This window comes from Gopherus evgoodei, chromosome 12 (assembly GCF_007399415.2).
Source record: "Gopherus evgoodei ecotype Sinaloan lineage chromosome 12, rGopEvg1_v1.p, whole genome shotgun sequence".
In the NCBI taxonomy this organism is placed as follows: Eukaryota; Metazoa; Chordata; order Testudines; family Testudinidae; genus Gopherus; species Gopherus evgoodei.
This window is the reverse complement of record NC_044333.1, coordinates 24,081,890-24,106,737: the sequence shown is the minus strand read 5'-3', so window position 1 is coordinate 24,106,737 and position 24,848 is coordinate 24,081,890. Positions and strand designations below refer to the sequence as shown.

General features: G+C 38.3%; 1 protein-coding gene across 2 annotated transcripts in view; it reads right to left on the bottom strand.

Annotated features, from left to right (window-relative positions):
• GPATCH1 (G-patch domain containing 1) overlaps positions 1 to 24,515 on the bottom strand; it is a 28,331-nt gene extending 3,816 nt beyond the window's left edge. The window contains exons 1-17 of one of the 2 annotated variants that reach the window (XM_030581532.1): positions 24,416 to 24,515; positions 20,400 to 20,534; positions 19,954 to 20,039; positions 19,104 to 19,264; positions 18,651 to 18,748; positions 18,404 to 18,462; positions 17,697 to 17,942; positions 15,964 to 16,111; positions 14,596 to 14,675; positions 13,156 to 13,360; positions 9,253 to 9,531; positions 6,794 to 6,972; positions 6,406 to 6,533; positions 5,861 to 5,997; positions 5,322 to 5,488; positions 2,868 to 3,081; positions 1,218 to 1,325 (exon numbers count right to left, since the gene is read on the bottom strand). In XM_030581532.1, the coding sequence (XP_030437392.1) occupies positions 1,218 to 1,325; positions 2,868 to 3,081; positions 5,322 to 5,488; positions 5,861 to 5,997; positions 6,406 to 6,533; positions 6,794 to 6,972; positions 9,253 to 9,531; positions 13,156 to 13,360; positions 14,596 to 14,675; positions 15,964 to 16,111; positions 17,697 to 17,942; positions 18,404 to 18,462; positions 18,651 to 18,748; positions 19,104 to 19,264; positions 19,954 to 20,039; positions 20,400 to 20,534; positions 24,416 to 24,494 (2,509 nt within the window). In that variant the 5' untranslated portion in view covers positions 24,495 to 24,515. The remainder of the gene's footprint in view (positions 1 to 1,217; positions 1,326 to 2,867; positions 3,082 to 5,321; positions 5,489 to 5,860; positions 5,998 to 6,405; positions 6,534 to 6,793; positions 6,973 to 9,252; positions 9,532 to 13,155; positions 13,361 to 14,595; positions 14,676 to 15,963; positions 16,112 to 17,696; positions 17,943 to 18,403; positions 18,463 to 18,650; positions 18,749 to 19,103; positions 19,265 to 19,953; positions 20,040 to 20,399; positions 20,535 to 24,415) is intronic. The other variant, XM_030581533.1, reaches the window with a different exon arrangement.
• Positions 24,516 to 24,848: the final 333 nt, after the last annotated feature.

Below are 24,848 nucleotides of genomic sequence, written 5' to 3'. Positions count from 1 at the left end.
GGAACCCTAGTCATAAGACCAGGACCTCATTGTGCTAGGCACTGTACAAACACGGAACAAAAAGATGGTCCCTGCCCTGAGGGGCTTACAATCTAAATATAAGTAGAGCCTTGTGTAGGGACATGCTGGCTGCCATTTCCCGCAGATCCCATTGGCCGGAACGGGGAAGGAGGAAGCGTGCCTGCAGACCATCAATGTGAACTAAATGTCTCATGTCCTGCCAGCTGATTACCTTGACAAGCCGAAGGCTGCCGACCCCTGGTATACTGGGTCTCAAAGGTGGGGAAGCATCTGTCTGCAGCTCATAGCCTCTGAGGCTACTTCCCCACCTTCCAGATCCTCTTTGGCTACGAGCTGCAGACAGCTGCTTCTGATCTATCACTTCCCCTTACTCGGTATACTGAGGAGAGGGAATATAGGATCTGGAAGGTGGGGAAGGAGCCTATATCCCTTTCTCCCAGGTATACGAAGAAAGGGGAGGTGTTAGATCAAGACAGGCAGCAAAATTCACTATGTTCCTATTGCTATGGTTTAAGCATCCAAGTTATTTAGGAAACCTCTCCCAACTTCATATTGCTGTGTCAGGTCAGCTGGAGAGGAAGGCAGCTGCTTCTGCAAAGTAAATGGGTGGGGGGGATATAGGCTCTGGAAGGTGGAGAAGCAGCTTCGTAGGCTATGAGCTGCAGACAGCTGCTTCCCCACCTTTGAGATCCTATATTTAAAGCCCTGCATGGATACAAAATTTGTACCCACATCCAGGAGTGCTGGAACAATTTTTATAATGGCAGGCACTGAGAGCCATTGAACCAAACTGTAAACCCTGTATATAATGGAAACCACTTCAAGCCAGGGAGTGCGAAAGCACCTATGTCTGCTCTGATCCGCGATCTGCAAAAATGGTCCACAGATATCTGCATTCGATATTACGGATATAAAGCAGATATCCACAGATTTACAGGGCTCTAACTATAAAAGATAAGAGACAATAGATGAAGGCAGAGAGACCAGGAACTACCAGGAAGTAATAAAACAATATTGGTTATCATGATAGGCAGTGGTCTCAGCACACCAGATTTTTGTAGGCATCATAGAGAGTTTTGAGAAGGGGATTTGAAGGTAGATAAGGAGGTAACTTTGAAGATGTTTATGGGGAGCAGAAATAAAATAACTGCAAACATATATTTTCAGTGTAAAAATTTAAAATCTTCAGCACTTACTAGAAAAGAAAACTGGAGGCAACCTCGGTCCAAATTCCTCTTCCTTATCCAGCTTCTCCTTCAAAAGAGGTGGCACAAGGTCAGGCTCATTTGTAACAGCCATACATTCTAGAAAAACAAACATATAGGTTAACTTAAAAGGAAACAGTACTTCCCATACCCAAGACAGCTGAGAAAATATTCCATTAAAAAGGAAATATCAAATAAAGACAAGTTAATGAATTTTACACCCTTGTTTAGATTTTGCACTTACTAGTTTTTCAAAGAAGCAGAAGGTGATTCTCACTCTTATTTCTTATTAAAGGGATCCTCAGAAGCCCCCAATAATTACATAAATTCTTTTAAAAGGACTTCAGTTACATAAATATATGATTTCTTAAGCTTTTTTTTTTGTACATAACCTTCTTAACTTTTAAAAAATCTATATTAACAAAGATAAGTTGATGCCTTTTCCTTTTGCACCTTCCTGTGCATTTCAAAGATTGGTTGCACTGGCTGGGATCACCAAATATTTGATCACAGTGCTACTGATTTTTAAATTAAAATTAAAAATGGCAGGCAACACAAGTATAAATATTAACAAAATAATCTATAACTTAAAGGGTAAAAAACAGATTCACACCTGCAAATTTTTCAAGAATTATGCAAAATTCCAGTGTTGAAGATACAATAATAACCTAAAAGGTGATTATAGACCTAGCAGTTTGAAAAGTTTCCACATTAAAAAGTATATATACATTGGTATTTTAACTATGAAATAAGGCTCTTTTACATTTGAATGGGGGGCATTAGCTTATTTTTATTTAGGAATTTATTACTCCATCTGCCATTTGCACTAATTAGATTAACTGGCACTAATTACTGAGACAGCCACTGCATACTGCCTTTTTTTCTAGTTGGTAAGCAAGCACACAAAGGTCAATTTAAAAATTAAAGATACATCATCTCTAAATGTCAAAATAAATGTTATTTCACTTACTAATATTTCCTAGTAAACTATTAAATGTATTCTAGTTCTTTAATTTCTAGTATGAGAACTACCTATAATACTCTGCTATTAAATCTTGCTAACTAATAGAACAAGACTGCTTCCGCCCCATCCCATGAATTTATTTGCTTTGTAAATCGATAGTGAAAACTGATGAGATACAGCTATATTACTGTACTATTTAAAAATCCATTTCAATATTATATTAAATGATAATAAAATATAGGAAGGAAATTCCTTTTTCAAATAAATGCAAATTATACTTATTTCCAGTCTGGTCAAAATTTCATCATTAAATATATATACTTTATCATATATCATACCCTTATTACAGGTGTATAAAATCACCCAATTTTGGGGCTCTCTTTACAGAGTAATACAGGATTTGTCCTCATCCCTCACTCTGTTTAGCAAACAAATGCATCTGACAGTGTATCTGTAAAAACTGTCATTGGCCTATGGCTATATAGATAATATTTAAATAGTGAGCACTTAATTCAGCATTTTATTACTCCAGTTTTACACTGATGCAACTACACTGTTCTCAACAGAGTAACATAGTGTAAGACTGGTGTAAAGCATTTTCTACTAGGTTCATAATGTTTTAATTTATTATAAAATTACTAGAACTTTATGAAACTGAACAAACTGTTAACTATTACCTTGTACATCAGCTGAGGAGGTATCTGGTAGATTAGCAGGCTTTGTACTTTCTGAGTTTGGCACAGAAGAAGGTGTCTGATGTGCCTCTTCATCACTGTCTTCCTCAGATGAGGATGATTTTTCATCTGAGGAACTGGCAAAGATGGCTTTAAATAAGTCCATAGATGGTCTTCTTTCTTCTTCTTTTTCCTGATCTGTACTTTCATTAACTGCCTGCATAACAGTGCCCATAAGGAAAAAAATTTAAACACTGACAGAGGAAAGAAGTGTCTCTCCATTAAGATAAAATATTGTGACACTTTCAATGGTATTTTCATTTGAAAATTAGCAAATTACAGTAAATCTGAAGTCTATAAACTTGACAATGTTGATGCACAGTAGTAGAGCTCAGATACTGCTAAATTAAGTCACTTTCCAATACAGGACACCTCATCCTGTGCCTTTTTCATACAGGTCAGAACAGCTCATTTGAAAGAATATAAAATATTAACACTCCTTATTTTTGAGTCAATAGACTCTAGATACTTTTTCTTTAGCTTAAATTCACAACAAGCAAATCTATCATCTTCCTCAGAATAATATGTATCAGTCCCTGTACAAAGCAGAGAAAAATGGAATTTGTACAGGAAAATCAGTGGTGTAGTAGATGGAATTAAACCTACCAAGGCATCACAGCCTCTACAGCCATCATCCCAGACTATACTTGCAACCCTTGTGTCCTCCATGTATGAGCTATAATCATACAATTCCTGTAAGCACAGATCTCATGTTTGCCTTTGCTCACCATGAGTTGCACCAACTTCTTCTAGACAGTGCAGAACACTTAGGGATTACAAAGACTGTAGGGTGATTCTGTCTGCAGCCTAGCTCCCCCCACAGTCCTTACATGGACCACAGAGAGGCCTGCATACCCTTTCCAAAGAATAAATTCCCCTCGCCCCTTTATTAAATGTGCCTTGTTCAAGCCCTCAAGTCCATTCACAATAAAATCAAGATCAAGTGTGTGAGTCAATCAATGTTAGTTAATGCAAACAAAAGAGCTATCCTGCTAACCTAAAAAACTGATAGCCCTTAACAAATTTCACTTTTAAGGACAAATTTTCAAATGGCCTCCACCGGCATATCTGCTAAAACTGCACAAGCAAAAGAGGTAACTGCTATTTATGATAACTACCCAATTTGTGCTCTTTTTGTTAACCCCTGTAATTTCTCATGATTGGAGCTACAGAAGGTCTCCACAATTCATCCCCACATGTAATAGAATCACACTGCTCTCTATAGCAGATAGTACTCAAACAAAATAAATTTCCTACTTCATATCAAGATCTACATGCCTGCAGTTTCACGTACATCAGATTACTGTTTTGCTTCTTCAGTAAAACAGCAAGAATTAGAAGTACAAGTGTTTTCCTTCATCTAAACTATACATTTCTCCATAGAAAGCAAGGATTGGGGTTTCCCCAACCCCGCCTTTGTTTGGACCACTTCCCCTCCAACTTCTAGAAATGGACAACTTTTCTTCAAACATATTCCTGTGGCAACTACACCGACCTGCTTATGAGAGATCTGCTTTCAGCTGTCTTATTGAAACAAAGACTGCCAATACCCTGAGATCGCCAGCTCTTCATGCACCACCAGCAGCACATGCCCACAGGCTGAGAACCACTAATATTAAAATTATGTGCTTTATGTAGGAAATTCTAGGGCAAAATGATGTGACTAAAAATACAAAGCATTTCAATGCTAAATACTGTCATGGCAATATCCCACATTCCCCATCAATGTATAATATGTTCCCCCATGAAGAAGACTAAAAATTTAATAGTTTACTGTTGCAGAGTTTTTTCCCCATTTTCTGTCTGAGCAGGGGGCAAAATTGGTGTTTTTCCTCCCAGTGCACACAATAGGGAGATTCAGGCCAAAGAACCCATGGAACTCCAAGATAAATGCAGTGCCACTTATAGCCAGCTGGTGCCTTCACACTGCCTCCTGGTTTCATCATCTTCTTGGCAACGTATTGCTGCAGGAGCTGTGATGACCAGGATCCCCCCTGCCACTGCCCTTCTTTCATGGGGATGGAAGCTTAAGCTCACAGTATGGAACCTGAGTTAAGTTAGAGCCCCTAGTGTACATCTGTGAATGTATGATGCTGCAGAGCAGCTAGATCTGCCGTGGGCCTGCAGCCTCTCCATTTGAGGAACCCAGTGCTTGCAGAGCCCCAGTAGAGAAGCTTCCATAGGAGACACTGTGGAGTAGAAGCTCTCTTTCCCACAGGTGGAGGGCATATTGTGGCCTCAAGTGCAGACATGTCTTTTCTAACCTAGCATGAGTTGCTACTACTGACTCTTTCCATGCACAAGGAAAGGCATTTCAAAACAAGATCAACAAAGAGAAGGGCAATGTGCAATAGCTTGAATGTTACTGAAAATGTCAAACCTTTGGAGATCTTATACCTTATTGGGAAGGGGTTCATTTGTTCTACTTCTATCTTCTATTACTGATTCTGGTTGTTGCTGCTGAATATCAGCTTTTGATCTAGCAAGACTTATGAACTCACTAATAGAATCCTTTTTCTTCTTCTCTTTGTCAGATATATCCCATCTTGATGGTTTCTTTGGCTCTAAAAAAAAAAAAAAATGGTACAAGATCCCAAGCAGCATGGTTAATTAGCTTTATATTAACTACCACAGCATGCCATGGTCGGGTCAACTATTTACTAATACTTGCTTTATCATTACTGCCTATATTTAAAAAATAAAAAATCTTAAAACTAGAAGATCTCTATTGGCCAGATTCTCAGTGCTATAAATTAGTATAACTCCATTGATTTCAACTGCTCTGGCCTTATATATGTAGCTCTGAGTTTTCAAACTGTTTCCATTTATTTTTAAGGAAACTGCATCTTGCTATTACACATTCCATGACGAGTACATCTATGTTTTTTAAATCATTAATTATTGGGATTACACTAATAAAATGCTGACCCACTTACTGTTAGGATTGATATTCTGTTGTATTTTTTCATTTGTTGTTTGAGATATAGTTGTTGTGGTAGACTCCGGTAGAGTTAAGAAATTGAATACAGAATACTTGTCACGTTTCACTTTGGGTAATCCAACAATTGATGAACTAGAGGAAAATGAAATTATTTGTCAATTGTTGTTTTTAATGATGGGATGGATGGACAACATTGGAAAATGAAGTCTCAGATTATCCACAAAACAAGCAGAGTCTATGAATACAAACCCTAACAAAGGAGCATCCACTATGTTCGGGTGGGGGAAATCACCTATTTCCATTCAAAGTATCTCTAATGAGGTGATCCTCCTACTTTAGGTAAAAAGCAAATTGGCAAGTTATCAGAAGGAAGCCTGCCTGCTGTTCTACCTGGGTTGCATCTATTCTGAAGATAAAGAGAGGGTTTCAGCCTTCAGAGATATCAAGCTGGCATGTTCCCCAAACATTACACAAACATACATTTCAGAACAATTAAAAAAATCTTTTGAAAGCATTAAGATATTTGATTAATCATCTTACTTAGAGTAGGGATCAGGAACATTAAATCTTTTACACAGTAGCTTCTCAGGGTGCCACTCAAACTTATCTCTTGTGAGCTTGCCAAACATCTTCATCTTCACTGCAGATTCTTTGTCATCAACATCCATCTGTAAAATTCAAATGTTGATTATATACTCTACAGAACATAATCACCTTCTTAAAATGCCTGCTATTATGGTAATGGTGTCAAGAGTCAGTGAACTTAAAGGATAAGTACTTAACTACTGCTGTGCGAGCAGTATTGTATATTTCCTTTTGGTTTCTTAAGGCAACAGAACATTATATTTATCTTCTACAATGATGTTTTAAATAAATTGGACACTGTTAACACAAGTAATCACAATATAGGATTATTAACAGCATGAACCTCTTGGTCTCGAGGAACTTCCACTTTGTCGGTGTCATCTTCATGCTTGGCTCGAGTAAACCTTGATGACAGGACTGAGTTGGAGGATTTGTAGAGCACCGCTGCATGGAAGAACTCCTTTCGTTCCCTTCCTCGCTCCCACTCTGTCATACCCGGATCTGAATGACTCTCTGATGTATCTATTGTAAGTTAAAGGATAGAAATGCTTAGCAGCCCTTAAAAGTTACTTTAAAGTATAAAATACACTTGTATGTTGGTTTAACTCATTGTGTGATTCTTTCAAACAATGCCAGAAGCCAAGCTCATCTCCACAAGGGTCTGTTGAATATGTAGTTGAATATAAATGTGCCAAAAATTTCAAAAATAAAGAACAGGGGTAACCCAGGGTGTCTTGCTGGATATACTATTCTTCAGTAGCCAAAGATGATTGCCCAAGATAGTGTCAGAATGCCAATCTTTGACAAATGAATGATGGCTACTTCATTTACCTAACCCATTACTGTACTACTGATACCTAACTCACTGCTCTGTAATGCACACTGGCATATACAAAATATGAATTGCTCCATAGAAAACAAAACAAAACATTACGCACAACTCCAGCAAAATGCTTGAAATGTAAAGGTAAAAAGCTCAATATGTGAACCTGCTAGTAAAGTTTAGATATGTACTTGAGTATTCAAATTGGCTTTTTGGATGCATAAAATGTGTGTGCTCATAAATGCAAATTCAGATTGCCAAGTAGCTTTAAAAAAAAAAAAAATCATCCCTTCCTGTTTACAAGGAACAGATTTTGGTTCATATTTGCTTCTAGAGGAGACAGGAACAAAATCAACACCAAACCGAGCTTCTGATATGAGGTTTTTGACCTTCCACTATTTCAAGATTTCCTGCATTTTCATCCAGTTCTACTAATAAATACATTTAAGTTGTTCCATTTTATACAAAGCCACAATCTATGTCCTAAGCAGACAAACTACTGGCACAAAGACAGAACTCAACATCAAAGAACAGCCAAATGCACCTGAAATAACAAAAAAAACAAAGTAGTAACATGCCTCCATCTCAGAGACACAAGGTGGGTTAAGTAACATTTTTTATTGGACCAACTTCTGATTCCGAGCTTTCCTTCATTTTAGTAAGAGATCCCATGGACTCTGTAGATATGGCTTTTTTCAAAAATACCTCAAAAATCAGTATTTTTGCCACAGAATTTGCTGCAACTGGGCATCTGACATTTGTTTTCTGTTTCCATCTTGCTGAGATCTATCTCTCATTATCCAGTTTTCCCCACCAAATGCAAGTCAGCTGGATTACAGTACCTGCTCCCTACACTGATCCATGAAGCCCAGTTTGCAGATGGAAAGTGGAGGGAACCCAGAAGCACAGGCTGTGTAGCTGATTTTCCTGGAGAAAAGCATAGCCACTGAAGAACAGGGAGCCCTGGATATTAACTGATAAAGCCAACTACGAGCTCCCCATTTCCCTGGCATATTTGGGTAGCAGGGGGAAAGGTTTTAAGCTGGACCTGAAGAGTAGAGCAAGGTGGTCTGGAGAGCATAGCAAAAATACCCATCCCTGAAAATAATAACTACTGAAAATCATCATATTTTACATCAATGGGTATTCTGGAACTAGAACTGTTGTGTGGGGGTAGGGAATGAAAGATACTTCCTGGTGACAGACTAAATTAACATTACTATGGTCCCACTGTACCCAGAGTACATATGTCTTAATTACAAAAGAGAGATGAGTATTAAAAGCAGGTTGAAGGTATGGAGCTGGAAGGTAAACAAGAAGGAAACAAAACAAAAACTGAAGATCACAGTATGGTCCATGACAGTGGTTCTCAACCAGAAGTACAGGGCCCCCTGGGGGCCATGAGCAGGGCCAGTGTTAGACTCTCTGTGAGGCAGGGCAGAGAGATGAAGTCTCACACTGCATGGGGCTGAAGTCCAGGCCCCTAAGCCCCACTACCTGGGGCAGAAGCTGAAGCCAGAGCAATGTAGCTTGGTGGGCAGTTGCCCTACTTCCTACCCCCTAGCACTGGCCTTGGCTTTTATATGCAGAAAACCATTTGTTGTGGCACAGCTGGGCCGTGGAGTTCTTATAGCATGTTGGAGTGGGCCTCAGAAAGAAAAAGGTTGAAAACTCCTCATTTGTGAGGTTGTGAGCTACATTATAAGGGATCAGAGAAATTAAGAGGCGTATGATCAAAGCCTCCAATCTTGCAAACACTTAAATTAAATGTGTTCTCCCATTGAAGTCAATGTGATTACTTATGTGCCTAAATTTTGCAAGATTAGGGCCTCAGGAAACAGAAGGAAAAGCACTACATATGGAATTCTGGAATCAAGCCTATGAGAAGCTTAAAATGAAATATTTAATCAAAATTGCAGAAATAACTTTTTCCAAATAAAAAAAAATGCAGAAGAGTTTCATGACCATTTGCTAGTTACCTTTTTGTCCTTGTTTAAGACTCTCTATATAATCTTCATATCTTTTTTGTTTTTCTGGATTTTTTGCAAATGGTTTGAAGTCACTAGAACCAGGGGTGGCTAACTGCCCCCCCAATGCCATTTGCCACTTGTGATGAACACCATCTGAGGAAGATGATATATTCAGGGATTGCTGAGGCAAAGTTTGTGTTTTCATTTGTTGTTCAGCTGCCTGTTTTGCTTCTTTGATTCTCTCTTTGTCTTTCACTGACAGATACTCCAAAACAGAAGGACATGGACCTGAGGATAGAAAAAAGCAATAACGAGATATTTGAAAAAGAAAACATCTTTGTAACTATCTCTACTGTCAGGAATAAAACATATTACATGTATATTATTTCCCTACCTAAACAAAAATGTGTCTAAATATAGGATGTACATACATTCAGATACCCAAGCAATCATCAAAAATCAATACTCTAGTAGTGGTTAATTTTAAATGTCACAATTTTGCTGGAAACCCTGAGGGAATATTTTTAAATAGTCATTTAAAGAGAAGAGATTTCTTTCCCCAGAAGTGGCTCTCACTGCAATTTTTATACTAGTATAAAAAATTATAGACAGACACTCATCGTTTTTACAAGCTACATCTTTGGTGAACCTACTGCTGTTTGAGTGGATGCATCTTTTATGAAAGGAGCAGGATAGCGCCTCACACTCATTCGTATGTATTGTACCCCACCAGATCTCTGTACTGATAGATATACAGAGATACATATGATGAAAAACAAATCAACTGGCATATTATAAACCAGGGATGTCTACATTTGATAGTATAAAAATCTAGACTTCATAGAAATCTGGAATGTAAAATTTTGTACAGCATATGTATATGCTCCACTAAAAAAAAAACAAACAAACCCTTCAGAATCTAATGCAGTAAACATGTTATTGGCATGTTGGGGAAATGGGAGGCATTGGTAAGTCAAAATCTCCAGTTAACTAAGAGGGAGAGCGTTTGGATGGGGGAAGAGGGCTCAGGGCGGGGGCATGGAAGTGGGTGCAGGGCACAAATTCTGGGAGGGAGTTTAGGTGCAAGAGGAGGTGCTGGATCCAGGCAGCGCTCACTTCAGGTAGCTCCCTGCAAGCAGCAACATGTCCCTGCTGCTCCTAAGCAGAGGCGCAGCTAGGTGGCTCTGCACGCTGCTTCCACCTCCAGGCGCCGCTCCCACAACTCCCATTGGCCATGGGGCCAGCACCTGGACGGGGTGGAGTCAGCGCGCAGAGCTGCCTAGCTGCATCTCTGCCTAGAGCAGCAGGGACATGTTGCCACATCCAGGCAGCCATGTGGAGCCAGCTAGGGAGCCTGCCAGCCCCGCACCAACCGGACTATAAACCGGACTTTCAAGGAAGATCAGAAATGCCAGTTTATAGAGCTTTCCAGTTGGTAAAGTAATGGATAACATAGCTTTTACTGTAGTTACATTAGTGGTTTGAAAGTTTTGGACAATCCCATATATTTTCTTCTTTTATTATATAAACATGTGCATATATATTTATTAATATAATAACTAAATTATAAGCAATCGATTATGCTGTTTTCAGTTATAATTTGCGCTTGGTTAGCCCAGTGGTCTCAGTGCCAAACTCTGCCATGTACAGTGCAACTCCTGGTCCCTGTCACTTGCTTCCCAAGTGAAGAAGGGCTGGGGATGCTACAGAAGTGTCATGCTCAGCCCTCGGGGGCAAAGGTGAGGGAATTATTCATATTACCCTACAACAACTATTCCTGTTGATTAAAGAGTAGTACTGTTAGTTCGGAGAGTATCTATCTCCAGTTCTCACGAGCCAGAAAGTTAAAGGCCATGCCATGGAGCTTTGCCAGGTGGAATGCTTTAAAAGTTGACAAAATAGCATTACTGATGCTATTATACAATCTTAATTCTGTCTCAGCTATTTAAGACTGACCTGTAATGGATATTTTTTTAAGTTTATGTTTGTGCCATATTTTGCTTATTTATGATGTGTGGAAAAGGCTTGAAAGGCTAAAGACAAAAAGGAAGCGTCCTCCTTGGTTTTTACTGAGAAATGTGAAGTCTGACCTTTCCAGGTTTTGCGGGGGCCCCTTCTTCTGGGGGGGGGTGGGTCTCAGAGCAGGGTGGATAAAAATCTATTATTTAAAGAAAAAAATCAAATCAATCAGATGGCTTTTATTAAATTCAGATTTTTTTATTTAAATAAAATGTAGGGTTTTTTTTTAATAAATAAACCTATTTCAAGTTAAATTTGAAATGATGACAACCTATGTCAAGGCCTAAAAACTTACTATAGTCTATTAAAATTTTTTATATTAAATACCAAACATTAAGCAGCACGTTTGCCGCCAAGTTTTAAAGAAAGTCAAACCACTGCACCGGTGGGAAGTGCACTGGCTAAGCATTTGGAACCTGAGATTGTTCTAGTGCTAAATCAGCTACTGGAAAGAGTAGCCTCTTCTGCATGCAAAGAAATAATGTTTTCTTCATCTCAGTTTATTCAACTAATTCAGTTCAATGACTAGTTCACTCAAAAGTAAAAAACGCAATGACTTTTCTTCTAATCTATTAATAAAACTATGTGAGAGAATGAGGCCTATTAGTTCTAAAATCTTGAAGGACATGGTGATGAGAAACAAAGAGTTCAGTAACTACATATAATACTTCGTTTGTTTAATAAGTCAGTTTTAAATGAAAAACTAATTTTGATAAAGACTTGGTTTTTTTTATGTATCACATACACTTGATAGTTTTATTTGTCTAATAAAACATTTAAAATGCTTGCTTATTCATTTTTTACTTAATTTGTATCAAGCTCTGTTTGAATAGAAATTTAATTAAAAATGCACAATCTAGTAAAGAAATGCATCATTTACCATATTCTAAACACTGTAAATGTAAAAATTAATCTGAATAAATGTAAATTAAATTATATACTTGCTTAAATAAATGTGTATAAATACAGAATATCTTGGTTAGCAAAAAGAAGGAACAAAATTAGTACAAAGGCTACATTTAGTTGCCAGTCAACGTATTTTAATAGTTAGCAACCAATGAGAACCAACCTTTCTTTAGCATAACAACTCAAATGTACAAATGCAAAGCAAGGTTAAAATAGATTATTTTACTAAAGGTTACCTGCTTACAGATTAAAATCTGTGATTTAAATCAATCCACCCAGTCTCGCAGCATGAGTATTGTGGCCTCACAACTTAACTGAAGGGAAAGGCAATTAACATGTTCTTTCTCCAGTATCCTTTACTGGTTGACATTAAACAGGTGTTAACAAAAAAAAAAAAAAAAAAAAAAGTTTTAAGAAGTCTAACATCCCTTTCCCTCTTATTTGCTATTTTCTCTAGACTCATATAATGTAACAATAACATTAGTGACTAGAGAGCTATAAAATCTTCCAGGCTACACAAGATCTGAATTTCTAAGGTTAAAAAACAACAAAACAAAACAAAAAACCCACAAGCAGAAATTTAAAAAAAATAAACTTAGGCTTCATGGAAGGAAAAAATGAAATACCTTTACACACACACACACACACACACACACACACACACACACACACACACACACACACACACACACACACACACACACACACACACACACACTTTTCTCCTTTAAACACCTGTAGGTATTCCCAATAATTGACATTTAGGGATCATATTGTCCAATATTTTGGCTAACATAAGGAGTGTTTTAGTTTGTGTTATTAAATTAGAAAATATATATATTCAAGATTGTAAAAACATTCAAGTCTGTAAACAAGTATTTCCTGTGCTAAAAATATTATGGAGATAGTCTAGTATTTAGTCAGTGTTAAGTGAATCTATATTATAATGAAACAAGGAGAAGTACGGTCACACACTATGTCACATACCTTTTAGAGCAGTCTCTCCTAGCAATTCTCTCCTCTGAGATGCATTCAGTGTGTGTTTGTTTTGCTGTAGAGTATCAGTCTCACGTTTCCCAGTTGATTCAGCTAATGCCTGAAGTAAAAGGGGGTTTTCATTTCTAGCTGTTATCACTGGTCGAAAGTAATGGACTGGTCTGTAATCCCTTGGCAGGTCAGGCGGTATATAAGTCTTCCAAAACAAACAGAAAAACACAGTGAGAGATGTAGTTTCATATTTTTTATTTATAGATGAGATTTCCTTCACTAAAACCACTGGGCAGCATACAGAAGTTAGTCTTACTATAGACTACTAGTATATACTGCTCAGACTTGCAGAAAAGGACATCCACAACCTGTATACTCCTTTAAGTACTGTCAACTTAATTTGTGAACATTAACAACAGAAAAGTAAGCTAACAAACAAACTGGACAGGCTCAATTAGTCTGAGTCAATAAATAAATGGCATTGTAATAAACAGGAACATTTGAAACTTGAAAAAAATAATTACCAAATTGTCAGTTTATAAACATTATACCATAGATCAAATAGCAAATCAAGAACTGCTTTTTAAAAAAAATATATTTCAGAAAATGCTTTGGATATTGCTTAAGAATTTACCTTCCTTAAAATGAGAATTACATGCACTTTCAAACGTTCAATTTTAAAAGTTGAATAGTTTCCCTAAGCTTCTAAAATACCTTAGTATCCTCCACTGAAATTCTGTTTTCATATCTTTAAAAGAATAGTCCTCAATGAACAAAAGATGACCCAAAGCCTCCTTATGGTAAAGTATACTAAGTGGATTTTTCTTTCTATTTCCTCTTTAGGAAAAGCATACTGTCACAAAATTTTACATATGCTAGGATCTTACCCCATTCTACACTTATACTGATACATCTTGTACTTAAAATTAAGTCCTAAAAATAGGGTTAAAACAAATTTGTCACGATGAGTGAATCTGAGAGATCTTGGTCACTAAGAAAATATGATGTTATGTTTGAACGACAAGCAGAATATATACGTTATTCTTGCTAAAACTAGTTCTCCAAACTGCTGCCAAACAGTAGTGAGCAGCTCTGAATGCATTTAGAATGTCTAGTGGATGGACAAACTTCAGGTTTGTATTATCAACCTGAAAACCTATAGTTTTGACCATTTAAGATACCTTTGTTGCTTAACCAACATATTTCATTCCTATTACAAGACACAATATGAATGCAGTAGAATAGAGTAATAACCAAGGGGGGCAGTTAAATTGCATATCACTCTATAGATCTATATTAGGCTTGTTTACATCTTTCCTTCATAAATTATTTGATTATTACTGACATATAAGTGATTACTTATTGTCTATATTTAAGCACGTAAAGATGGCAAAATTATAATAGTTGTTTTTGCTAAAAGAAAAATTGTGTTTTATTTACCTTCTTTGGAGCTGATGATTTAGAAGCCAAGGAAAAGCCATCCAGAATTTTGCCAATATATCTAACTTCTTTCTCCATTCCTATAAAATTATTACAGAATTAGTCATAACTTTCAAAGCCAACAACTATAGAATTAACTTCATAGACAGGGATATTCAACTTTAATTGTTTAACTAAACAATTTCAAACAATTCTATTTTCTGATACAGCATCCTTTAATTAGTATGTCCTGATATTTTTTAATTCCTTATTAAAAACCATTAGTTTTCCTCAACTTGTGAATAATCAGCAATAAGTAATACTACCATGCATTGTATTATACAAACAGAATATGCAAAAGTTACCACTGACTTTCATATCCTGCATAATTTTTGCTTAACAACAATCCCTGAGGCATGCCTATCCCATTCAGAATCTATCGAAGCCTCCATGGCTGTGACTGGCTATACACTATGTATGCTGATGGAACCAAATTCAAGCCAATGTTGATGGAAGCAATTTCATTTTGAAATAAATTCAGAAGTTTATGTATGTACATTAAATTAAATCCAAAGACAGTCCTTAACCAAGTGCTGCTTTGCATGATACATGGCAAATGGCTATACATCTGATCCTACAGCACTTACTCATGTGAGCAGCCCCACTCAAACCTCCAAGACTACTCATATTAGTAAGGGCTACAAAATCAGGTCCTATATTTGCAAGTAAATTACTGAAAGATTCTTAAATATTCATGCACCTTTTCTGACATTAAAATACTGTGTATGCTATCATGGCCTAGTATTAGTTCTAATCTAGTGCACACAGTATTTCTGAGATATTTAACCATAACCACAAATGTTAGTGGTGAACAATTACCACTATTAGTGGTAATTATTTTCCTCTTACAACTGCCCTCTTTCATAGTCATTTTGAGCTGTATAATGCTAATATAGTTTCACATCTATTGCAGTGGCAACTTCCATCCTGGCATTTCCTAACTTTTGAGTGCTTTTCAACCATGATATTTAACATTTTTTCCATATAATATTTTATACCTTGGCCATAGACAACTTCGGAATAAGCTCTCTTAATATCATCTGTATTTTTATAGTGGTGTTGCTTTTCACTTACTATTTTTACTGCAGCAGAAAAAAAATGTTTTCAGATAAATACATGACTAAACCGAAGAAAGCAGAAGTTTTAAATTAACCTGCTTTTGAACTACAAGTAATGATAATGGATGAGACTAGATGAAATATTGAGATCTCAGGGCTAGAAAATATCAATCCTTTATAAAAGAACATATTTGGGAAATAGAGGTTAGCATTCTTATATACATTTTAAGTATAATTATACTGAAACTTCAGATCTATCTATAATTCTTACCTGTCTTGTTTTTATACTGCTTAGGTGCAGTCCAACCATACAGCATATCTCCAGGTTCCTCATCTTTCAGAACTGTATCGTATTTTGACAATGTTTCAGTAGCATATATATCGTCGTCGTCTTCTTCCAAAGCTCCTACACCAAAAGCCTAGGAAAAAAAAATTAAAAATGGTTAGAATTTTACAGTGTCAAAATATAACAGTTCTGTCTTGAAAAAAGTAACGTCAGAATATGTATATTTAGACTCTGAAATTAAAATTACATGTTAGGGACCAGTATGATAACTTTCATGTAGCAAGTACTTTACCCTGACAAATGGGAGACCAATGATCAAATCAGCGAGCGTGTCCTCCAGCTCCTCCAGCATAGAGGGACTGGGACCGCTATGTCAGAGGCATGTTTGGTTTATAATTGGCAGGATTAGTTATAACACTTAACAATGTATCCTGCCATCTAAATACGAACGGCACAAGTTGAGCTCTAAAGGAAGAAAATAATTATGCTGGCAGGCGACCTTTAAAGAGGAGAAGAACAACGTAATGGGAATAAATACAACCATATTCGACCATATTTATTTTTTCCCAAAAATCACATAACTTGAGAGTGTTTCTCTGTGTGAAAACATGAATCACAGGGCACAGTGTTAAAGGAAAATTGAATGTGGCTGACAGAACCTAGCGTTGGGAGGAAATGGCCAAAAATTAAACATCTTTGGTTCACAAAAAGCTCATTTTACTCCACTTGGAGAAATTTAATGTTCACTTTCATTTTTACTTACACCACACTCAGCATATTACATTACACCCATTAACTTACTAAGCCATATAGAAGCTTCATGGACTCAACCATGGCTTCATAGCAAGTCTATGTTAGCAAGTCTATGGGAACAGAAGCAAGGTAGCCTGCCTGCCTTTCAGTCCTGTTCTCAAACCACATAAAGTTTCTTGCGATCATTCCATCTTTCTGTCATGGAGAAATAAAAATCAATTATCTACATTTTATTTCTCAGAAAGCTAGGAACAGTAAGAAAAAATGAGACTACCTTATGAAAGGGAACATTTAATGAAAGCATTGCTTCACATTGATAAGGTAGTGTCATTTTTTTTCTACTGTTCCTGGCTCTCTAAGAATACGAAATAACACTGTAATAACAGAAATATCTACATTTACCTCAAAAATTGCCATTGACTTAAACAGAAGTGTTGCCTGATTATGGACTAGGAAGCATAGCATTTGGCCCTTGCAGATTCTACTGCAATTTTAGGTGTACATTCAATGTAAAAAAAAAAAAAAAAGAAAAGTACACATTTGTTTTATTCCACTTTCCCACAATTTATTTCAATCACAATATTAATATTGGAATGTCATGCATATTATAAAAAGAACCAATGATCCTTGCCTCTTTCAACCAATAAAAATATATGAAATTCAAGATTCAGGCTGACCCTGTTTATTGGTGTTTGGTCATTTTACCTATCTGTGCCATCTCAAATTTGGTATACTACTACTATCCCACATCACAAGGTGGTATTAAGATTTAATTCATGTTCTCTTTCAGATTCTCAGAGAGAAGGGAGCAGAGTAGTACACAGTATTATTTTTAATAACAGAAATGGTATTTTCAATTTGCGTTAAAACTTTTGTTTTAATTCCATTTTAGAGAGATTTTTAAGACAAACATATTTATTTCCTATAACTGGCACTTCAACACAGTATATACATTAATGTTTTACCTGGCCTGAGATACCCAATTTTCTTCCTTTACTATGTCTCAGATCACCAAGTAGATTACTTGTCTTTTCAGAACCATCAGTAAAAAGATTGGGGTAGTCTCCTCCTGAAACCCCAAACAATGCTTTGGTGGGATCTAGACCCCTGTAACCAAGTCCATGGACATTCTCTTTAGGAGTCAAGTCTACAGGCATTACATCTTTGGGTGCAAATGTCACATTCTCTGGCTGATATTCATCCTCTTCATCCTTTTACAAAGTTAAAGATCATTACGATAAATAAACATTAAACTCTGTACAGCAGTATAAAAATGTAAGTTCCACAGCAACATTTAGTTAAGATGAAGTCCAATTCTGAAAAAGTTTAAGAGTTCTCTAAATATATACAGATATCACTGCACATGCCTGACTAGAAAAGGAGCTGCTCTAGGTTTACCTTAACCCAATCATTAATATTCAGAAAAAAAGCTCTGTGTAGCTTGAAAGCTTGTCTTTTTCACCAACAGAACTTGGTCCAGCAAAAGATATTACATTACCCACTTTGTCTCGCTAATGTTCTGGGATCAACACTACAAATATTAGTATTCTAGTCATATAAACAGTCAGATTTTTTTGTTATACTTTTTTACAAATATTGAAAGTTATAGTTTAAATATAACTTACAAATACTGCTTTTATATAAAAAACAGAAACTTTTGCCTACATAATACCTCAGATCCCTCAGATCCTTCAGGTGGTAGGGCACAGCCATATACTTTTACTTCAGGGTCTGTAAAGACATAACCGCACCATACCATAAAGTTACAATTCTTCAGTAAGTTTCTCTTAGTTACATTAAAAAAATAATAATAATAATAACCACAGAGCAAATAAAAGGTTTTTACAAGATCTTCTCAATAGCATAGAGAAGACTAGAAACTTTTCATTTTCCATTACTCAAAACTTAATTGAACATACCAGGTTTTTGTTTGCGTGGCTTTCTCTTTACTCGAGGTCCAACTCCTTGTCCTTCTTTCCAGCCCATTTTTCGCAATAATTCAACACCAATAGTTATTCTAAGAAAAATTAAGAACAAAACATTTATGCTGACAGCCTAATTTAAAAGTATTCATAGTGAAGCTCCTGAAAGCTATAAATAAATTCTTAACAGTATGGGCCAAATTTTCCTAGCAGTTTTTTGTAAGCACAATTTTTCACGTATTGTCATTTGTATATGTACCTTGAATGCACAACTGCAAATGACAGTGCGCGCAAATTTGCATGTGCAAAACAAGAAGGCAGGTGGAGGTCCCTTTGAAAAGGAAATTTTATATATTTTGCAGTAATTTGCACTGACTGCAGTAGTCAGATATTCCTTTACTTGCCAATATATCATAGGTGTTTTGGGGGTGAGGCGCTGTATCTACTCACTTTGCTGGTGCTATTAAATCATCCAGTGCAGTGGCTCCTGGAATGGATGCAGTTATCCCTGCAATCTGCCTAGCTTTTTCTTTTATTCTATCTTTGGGTTTGGAAGCAAAGTCATCCGTCGTCGTAATTTCTTTAGGGGCTATCCCATATTCACTTAGATCCTGAGAAACACACACACACACACAAAACAGAAAAATTCTAATTAGAAATAACTTTTCTTCAAATATAGACTAATATTAAAGATGACCATCCAAGGAAAACCTGGAATTTATGCCTTTTATTTTGGCAGGATTTTCAAAGGCAACTATGTGAGTTAGGTGTCCAACTCTAATTAAATTTCAGTAGAATTGGGCACCTATCTCCCCTTAAGCACTTTCAAAAATCATAGTCTTTATTTACATAGGCTTCTTTATAATGGAGACCTAGAAAGTTTTGTTTGCTTTCTGTTTCGTAAGGTTTTTCTTTTTGTTTGTTTTAAACAGGTCCTACCGAGCCCTACAAACATTCAAGGGCTAAAACAGCTCCCAGCCACACCTATCAACCTCAAAACTACGCCAGCAAATGTAGGGAAGCTCATATTTTACATCCTGATATTCCCAAGCTAAGTAGTAAGCAGAACCCATCACCACCAAATGCACACTTGTCTCTGACAAGATTAAATCAGTTATTTGATGAAAATTTAAAATAATGGATCATTCTTACAAATTTCTTATTAGTACTATCTACAATAAAAGTGATTTAATTATTCATATCTACATAAATTCATGCAACAACATACAGAATGATAAAATGGCCAAACATCTGAAGTATTGGCATGCTGCAACTTTTTGTATAATTTTTGAAAATCTACCTCTTCATCCATAAAGTCTTCTGGTCCAAGGACTGTTTTGTCTGCTCTCTTCTGACGTGATGATACAAAAGTTGAAGGGGCCCATCCTTAAAAGAAAGCAAATCTTTAAGAAATGTATAAAAAGAAACTCTAATATAATGTATGAATGCAGCAAGGAAAGGTTATATGTTTCCATTTTGCCATTCTATTAATCAGAAACACATTAAGGACACACCAACACAATGCGATGCATCCATAAGCAGAGCATTCCAAGGGTAACAGCTTCAATGATGTTCATTTTAATAGAAAAGTATAACTATTTACAGTGAACATCAGCAGAAAAAAAAAACCATAATACCAATTTACATTTGTTTTCCCAAAAATAAATGTAGTAGTGTTATGTTTTGATAAAGTATTACTGCAGTTCTTCTCCATAAGAGGAACTAGTTTCAGACACAATCTCTGACCTTCCTTTGAACCAACAGTGTTGAAGTAGCCAGCAGAGAAACCACCACTAAATGCTCCATGAAAACGTTTGTATCGTCCCTTTTCGTCTTTAACAGTCTGCTCTTGAAGAGGAATTGGCTTCTTAATTCGTTCACCTACAATGATCAAAATACAAAAAACAGGAAACTGAGTTAACCTGAACAGAGAATCAAATCCCCACTCTTCTCAGTAACTATTTGTTCCCCCACAGGAATAGCAGCCAACTCTGAAGAGGAAAGTGACAGCAGTTCAACTGTGCATGCCAGTACTACATGCTGCTATTTAAAACAGGAACTGAGAGAATAAAAAAATAAAAACAGTGATGAAGAGTTTCTAAATCCTAATCCCAGTTCTTACATCGACTTTTTCCATGGCTGTGGGCAAACCACAAACTATCTGTCTCCTTAATGTCCCAATCTGTAAAATGCAATGAATAATATTTATTTTCCTATTTTAGAGGGTGCTCTAAGCACTGACTGTAAAGCATTATGAAAATTGCTAAGTGTTATTAACATCATAACAGAGGACTTGCATAAGGGATAGCTCAGCACTTTGAGTATTAACCTGCTAAATCCAGGGTTGTGAGTTCAAGCCTTGAGAAGGCCACCTGGGGATTGGCTCTGCTTTAAGCATGGGGTTGGACTAGATGACCTCCTGAGGTCCCTTCCAACCCTGATATCATCATCATATCCAACTGAAGCTTTAGGAATTTGGAAGGATGAATACAACGATCCAATTTTGAAATTAATCAATACAGAGGTTAACTTACAACACTATCATTGCAAACAGTCAACAGGATCTTTAAAAGTCAGGGCTATATTTAAGTGGCCAGAACCTCACTTGCAATAGTACCATCCCCCTAAGAGAAGTTAATGAGGCTCCATACAGGTGCAAACATCTGCTGCATGCAATCTATTGCAGGATCATGGACCTTGAAATATTTCATACAGCTGACTGTGCCGAAATCACGTTTTAACAAGACGACTTCAAGGGAACAGACGGATTTGCATAATAAGCACTTTTACAGTGTATATATAATCTCCTTTTTGTGTAAACTCGTTGTGTGTAAACTCATTCTTATTTACTGAAAACCAAAAACGTGCTTGGCTTGGCAAAAACATGTAAAATACTGTCATTTCTCCAAGAGATTTATAATCTCAGGGCTAGACAATTGAAACATTGCTGTATGCAGTGCTTACTGCCCACCGATTTCAACACTACTCACAGCAGAGAGCACTAAGCCCCACCATGAAGTGCTTGCAGGATCAGGCCTCGAAGGCCTCAAAACTCTTGTCCTGGCCTTTAAAGGGCAGGATCCTTACATTATGCAAATACTGACCATTGAAATATAATACTGTACATATATAATACATGGGATGAAGGATAAACATTCATGCAGCCAGTGCACCTGTGCATGTACACCCACCCACCCAGAGCTGGTTACATGCACTCTGTGCTTTTGATGGTAGGATGAATATTTACATCCAGCTGCAGGGCAGTTTTATGAAATTGGATATAGCAGAAAAAGTATTGACCCTGAACCTTATAAGGCAATAAGAAACAGTATTAAAATGAGCAATATTGTATTTAAACCTTGGGTAAGACGCACTACAAACCACAGAGGGATTTTACTGTATAGAGTCTAACTTTTACAACAATTAATTGCTTTCTACTTTTATCTAAGTAAATAACAATGAGGGCTTCCGTTGTTTACTTCCATCAGTTCTGTTCCAACATTTATGAGAAATATAATTCTGTTATAGCAAAAGCCTTGCATCTGAGTACAGACGTGAAAAAAAAAAGGTCAATGTTAATAAATATAACTTTGCTTTATTTTTAAAAATCTGAACACCAACAACAAGGCCTTACAGAAATGCATGGAACTTCCAGGTTGTTGAAACAGTCTAAATGTACTAAGAACTGAAGCCTTAGTGCTTCAGTGGTGCCAGGATTTTTCATGTTCCATTTAAGCACAGTCATTTGAGAACTTGGCCTAGCAGTGACATTGTTCAAAGAGATATTGTCAACTTAGGCCTTGTTTACAGAGAGAATTTGTACAGCTTTAACAGCGCTGGTATTATTAAAGCAGTACAAGTGGTCTAGCTTATTCTTGTACATGAAGGGAAATAAACTATACTCACATAAAGCATCTTTATACCAGCATAACTCTGTCCACATATGAGTTGCACTGGTATAACTATTTTGGTAAACAAAATCACAACCGTAATCGAATTTGTATAAAATCCTTGTGCAGACCCAGGCCTTAATCACACTCATGTCTGAAAACTAAGGACCACCTATTGCAACAAGTAACACCTGAGATTTCAGTAACTGAGGGCTTTCCTACACTACTGTGTGGGGTTGATCTAAGATACACAACTTCAGTTACATGTACAGCATAGCTGAAGTCGACGTACTTAGATCTACTTACTGCGGTGTCTTCGCTGCGGTAAGTTGACAGCTGACGCTCTCCCGTCGACTCCACTTGCACATCTCATTCTGGTGGAGTACCGGAGTCGATAGGAGAGCACTCAGCGGTCAATTAATCGCATGTACATTAGACACGATAAATTGACCCCTACTGGATCAATTGCTGCCTGCCGATTCTGCGGTTAGTGTAGATAAGACCTCAAAGATTAGAAGGGAATCCCCTGCACCCCCCCTCCAGTTTGTTAGTACATTTGCCAGCTCTTGGCCTATCATCCATACTACCCACTCCACCCCAAAGCTATGTCTACACTACTGTGGTAAGAGGACCAATGCAATGCAACTCCAGCTACGTGAGTCGACATACCTTAGGTAGAGTTACCACAGTGGGTTGACAGGAGAAACTCTACTATAAACTTATCTCAGGGCTGGTCCACACGGGGGGGTGGGGTGGGGTGGAATCGATCTTAGATACGCAACTTCAGCTACGTGAATAACGTAGCTGAAGTTGAATATCTAAGATCGGATTACTCACCCATCCACACCGCGCGGGATCGATGTTCGCGGCTCTCCGTGTCGATTCCGGAACTCCGTTGGGGTTGATGGAGTTCCGGAACCGATATAAGCGCGCTCAGGGATCGATATATCGCGTCTAGATTAGATGCGATATATCGATCCCCGAGCAATCGATTTTAACCCGCCAATTCGGCGGGTAGTCTGGACATGGCCTTACACTTCTTGTTGAGTACTTCTTGATCTCAGAGGGTGGATCCCAGCTGTAATGTAGACCTGTCCTGGTACTGTGTTGTTGTTGTTTTTTAATAATAATTGGAGATATACCTATCTCCTAGAACTGGAAGGGACCTTGAAAGCTCATCAGGTCCAAGCCCCTGCCTTCACTAGCAGGACCAAGTACTGATTTTTGCCCAGATCCCTACATGGCCCCCTCAAGGATTGAGCTCACAACCCTGGGTTTAGCAGGCCAATGCTGGAACCACTGAGCTATCCCTCCCCTCCGGTACTGTGTTAACTGTGCAGCGTACACTAAGAACAGCCTCCCCAACACCAGGCCAAGCCCAGAGTTTCAACCCCGTCCTCCCCTATTAACACCCCAGAGCACAACAGCGTCAGTGCGTTAGTATTCGTCCACCCAGCCCCGTCTCTCCCTTCCCCGGCGAGAGGGAAGCTCGCGGGCTAGGCGGAGGCGGCCGTGGCCGTGTTTACTGGGCCCTGACCGGGGAGAGCGGGCGGGTGTCTCGCAGCGCAGGGCGGGGGACAGGCACTTGCGGGAGACAGGACGAGAAGGAAGCCGCAGACCAGGCGGCGGGCATGGAGAGACGCTGGCTCGGCTGGCTCCCTGAAGCAGACAGGATTTGCGGCTGCCGAGACGGGGACTGCCCCGCTGGGTCTGGCTGCAAGGTGGCTCCTCCCGCCTCCTGTGGGCAGAGCGCTCCGGGGAGACAAGGCCCCTCGCTCACCGCCCGCCCGCCCGCGGCGTTAGCCAGGCTACTTAGGGGGACGCCTCCGCGCAAGCCAGGATCGGGGCGGCTGTTTCCCCGAGCTCCCTTACCCTCCGGCAGGGGCTCCAGCGCGGTGCCATAGCCCGCCAGCTCCTCCTCCTCGCTGTCGCTGGCCTCCGGCGCCGCCATCTTCCGAGCAGGGCGCCTGGCGCCGGGGCCAGGACGCTGTCACATGAGAGAGGCGGGGCGCTCGGCGGGCGCTGCCATCGCCGTGTGGGGATGGAGCAGAACGAGCTGCGGCCTTCCCGGACTTAGTGGGCTCTCGGCTGCTGGGGGCTGCGCGCAGGTGCCCAGAGCCCCCAACGCCAGGGGGCTGCTGTAGCTCAGGGCCCTTCCCCCATTAAGCCCTTGGGAGGGTGTGAAGTATCACATATTGTTCTCTCAGGTTATATTTCTGCTACCCTCCGGTGTACAATGCGATCGTCATCAACTTTCAATGTAATGGTTAAAATGTAACTTGTGATCAGTTTTCATACATTTCAG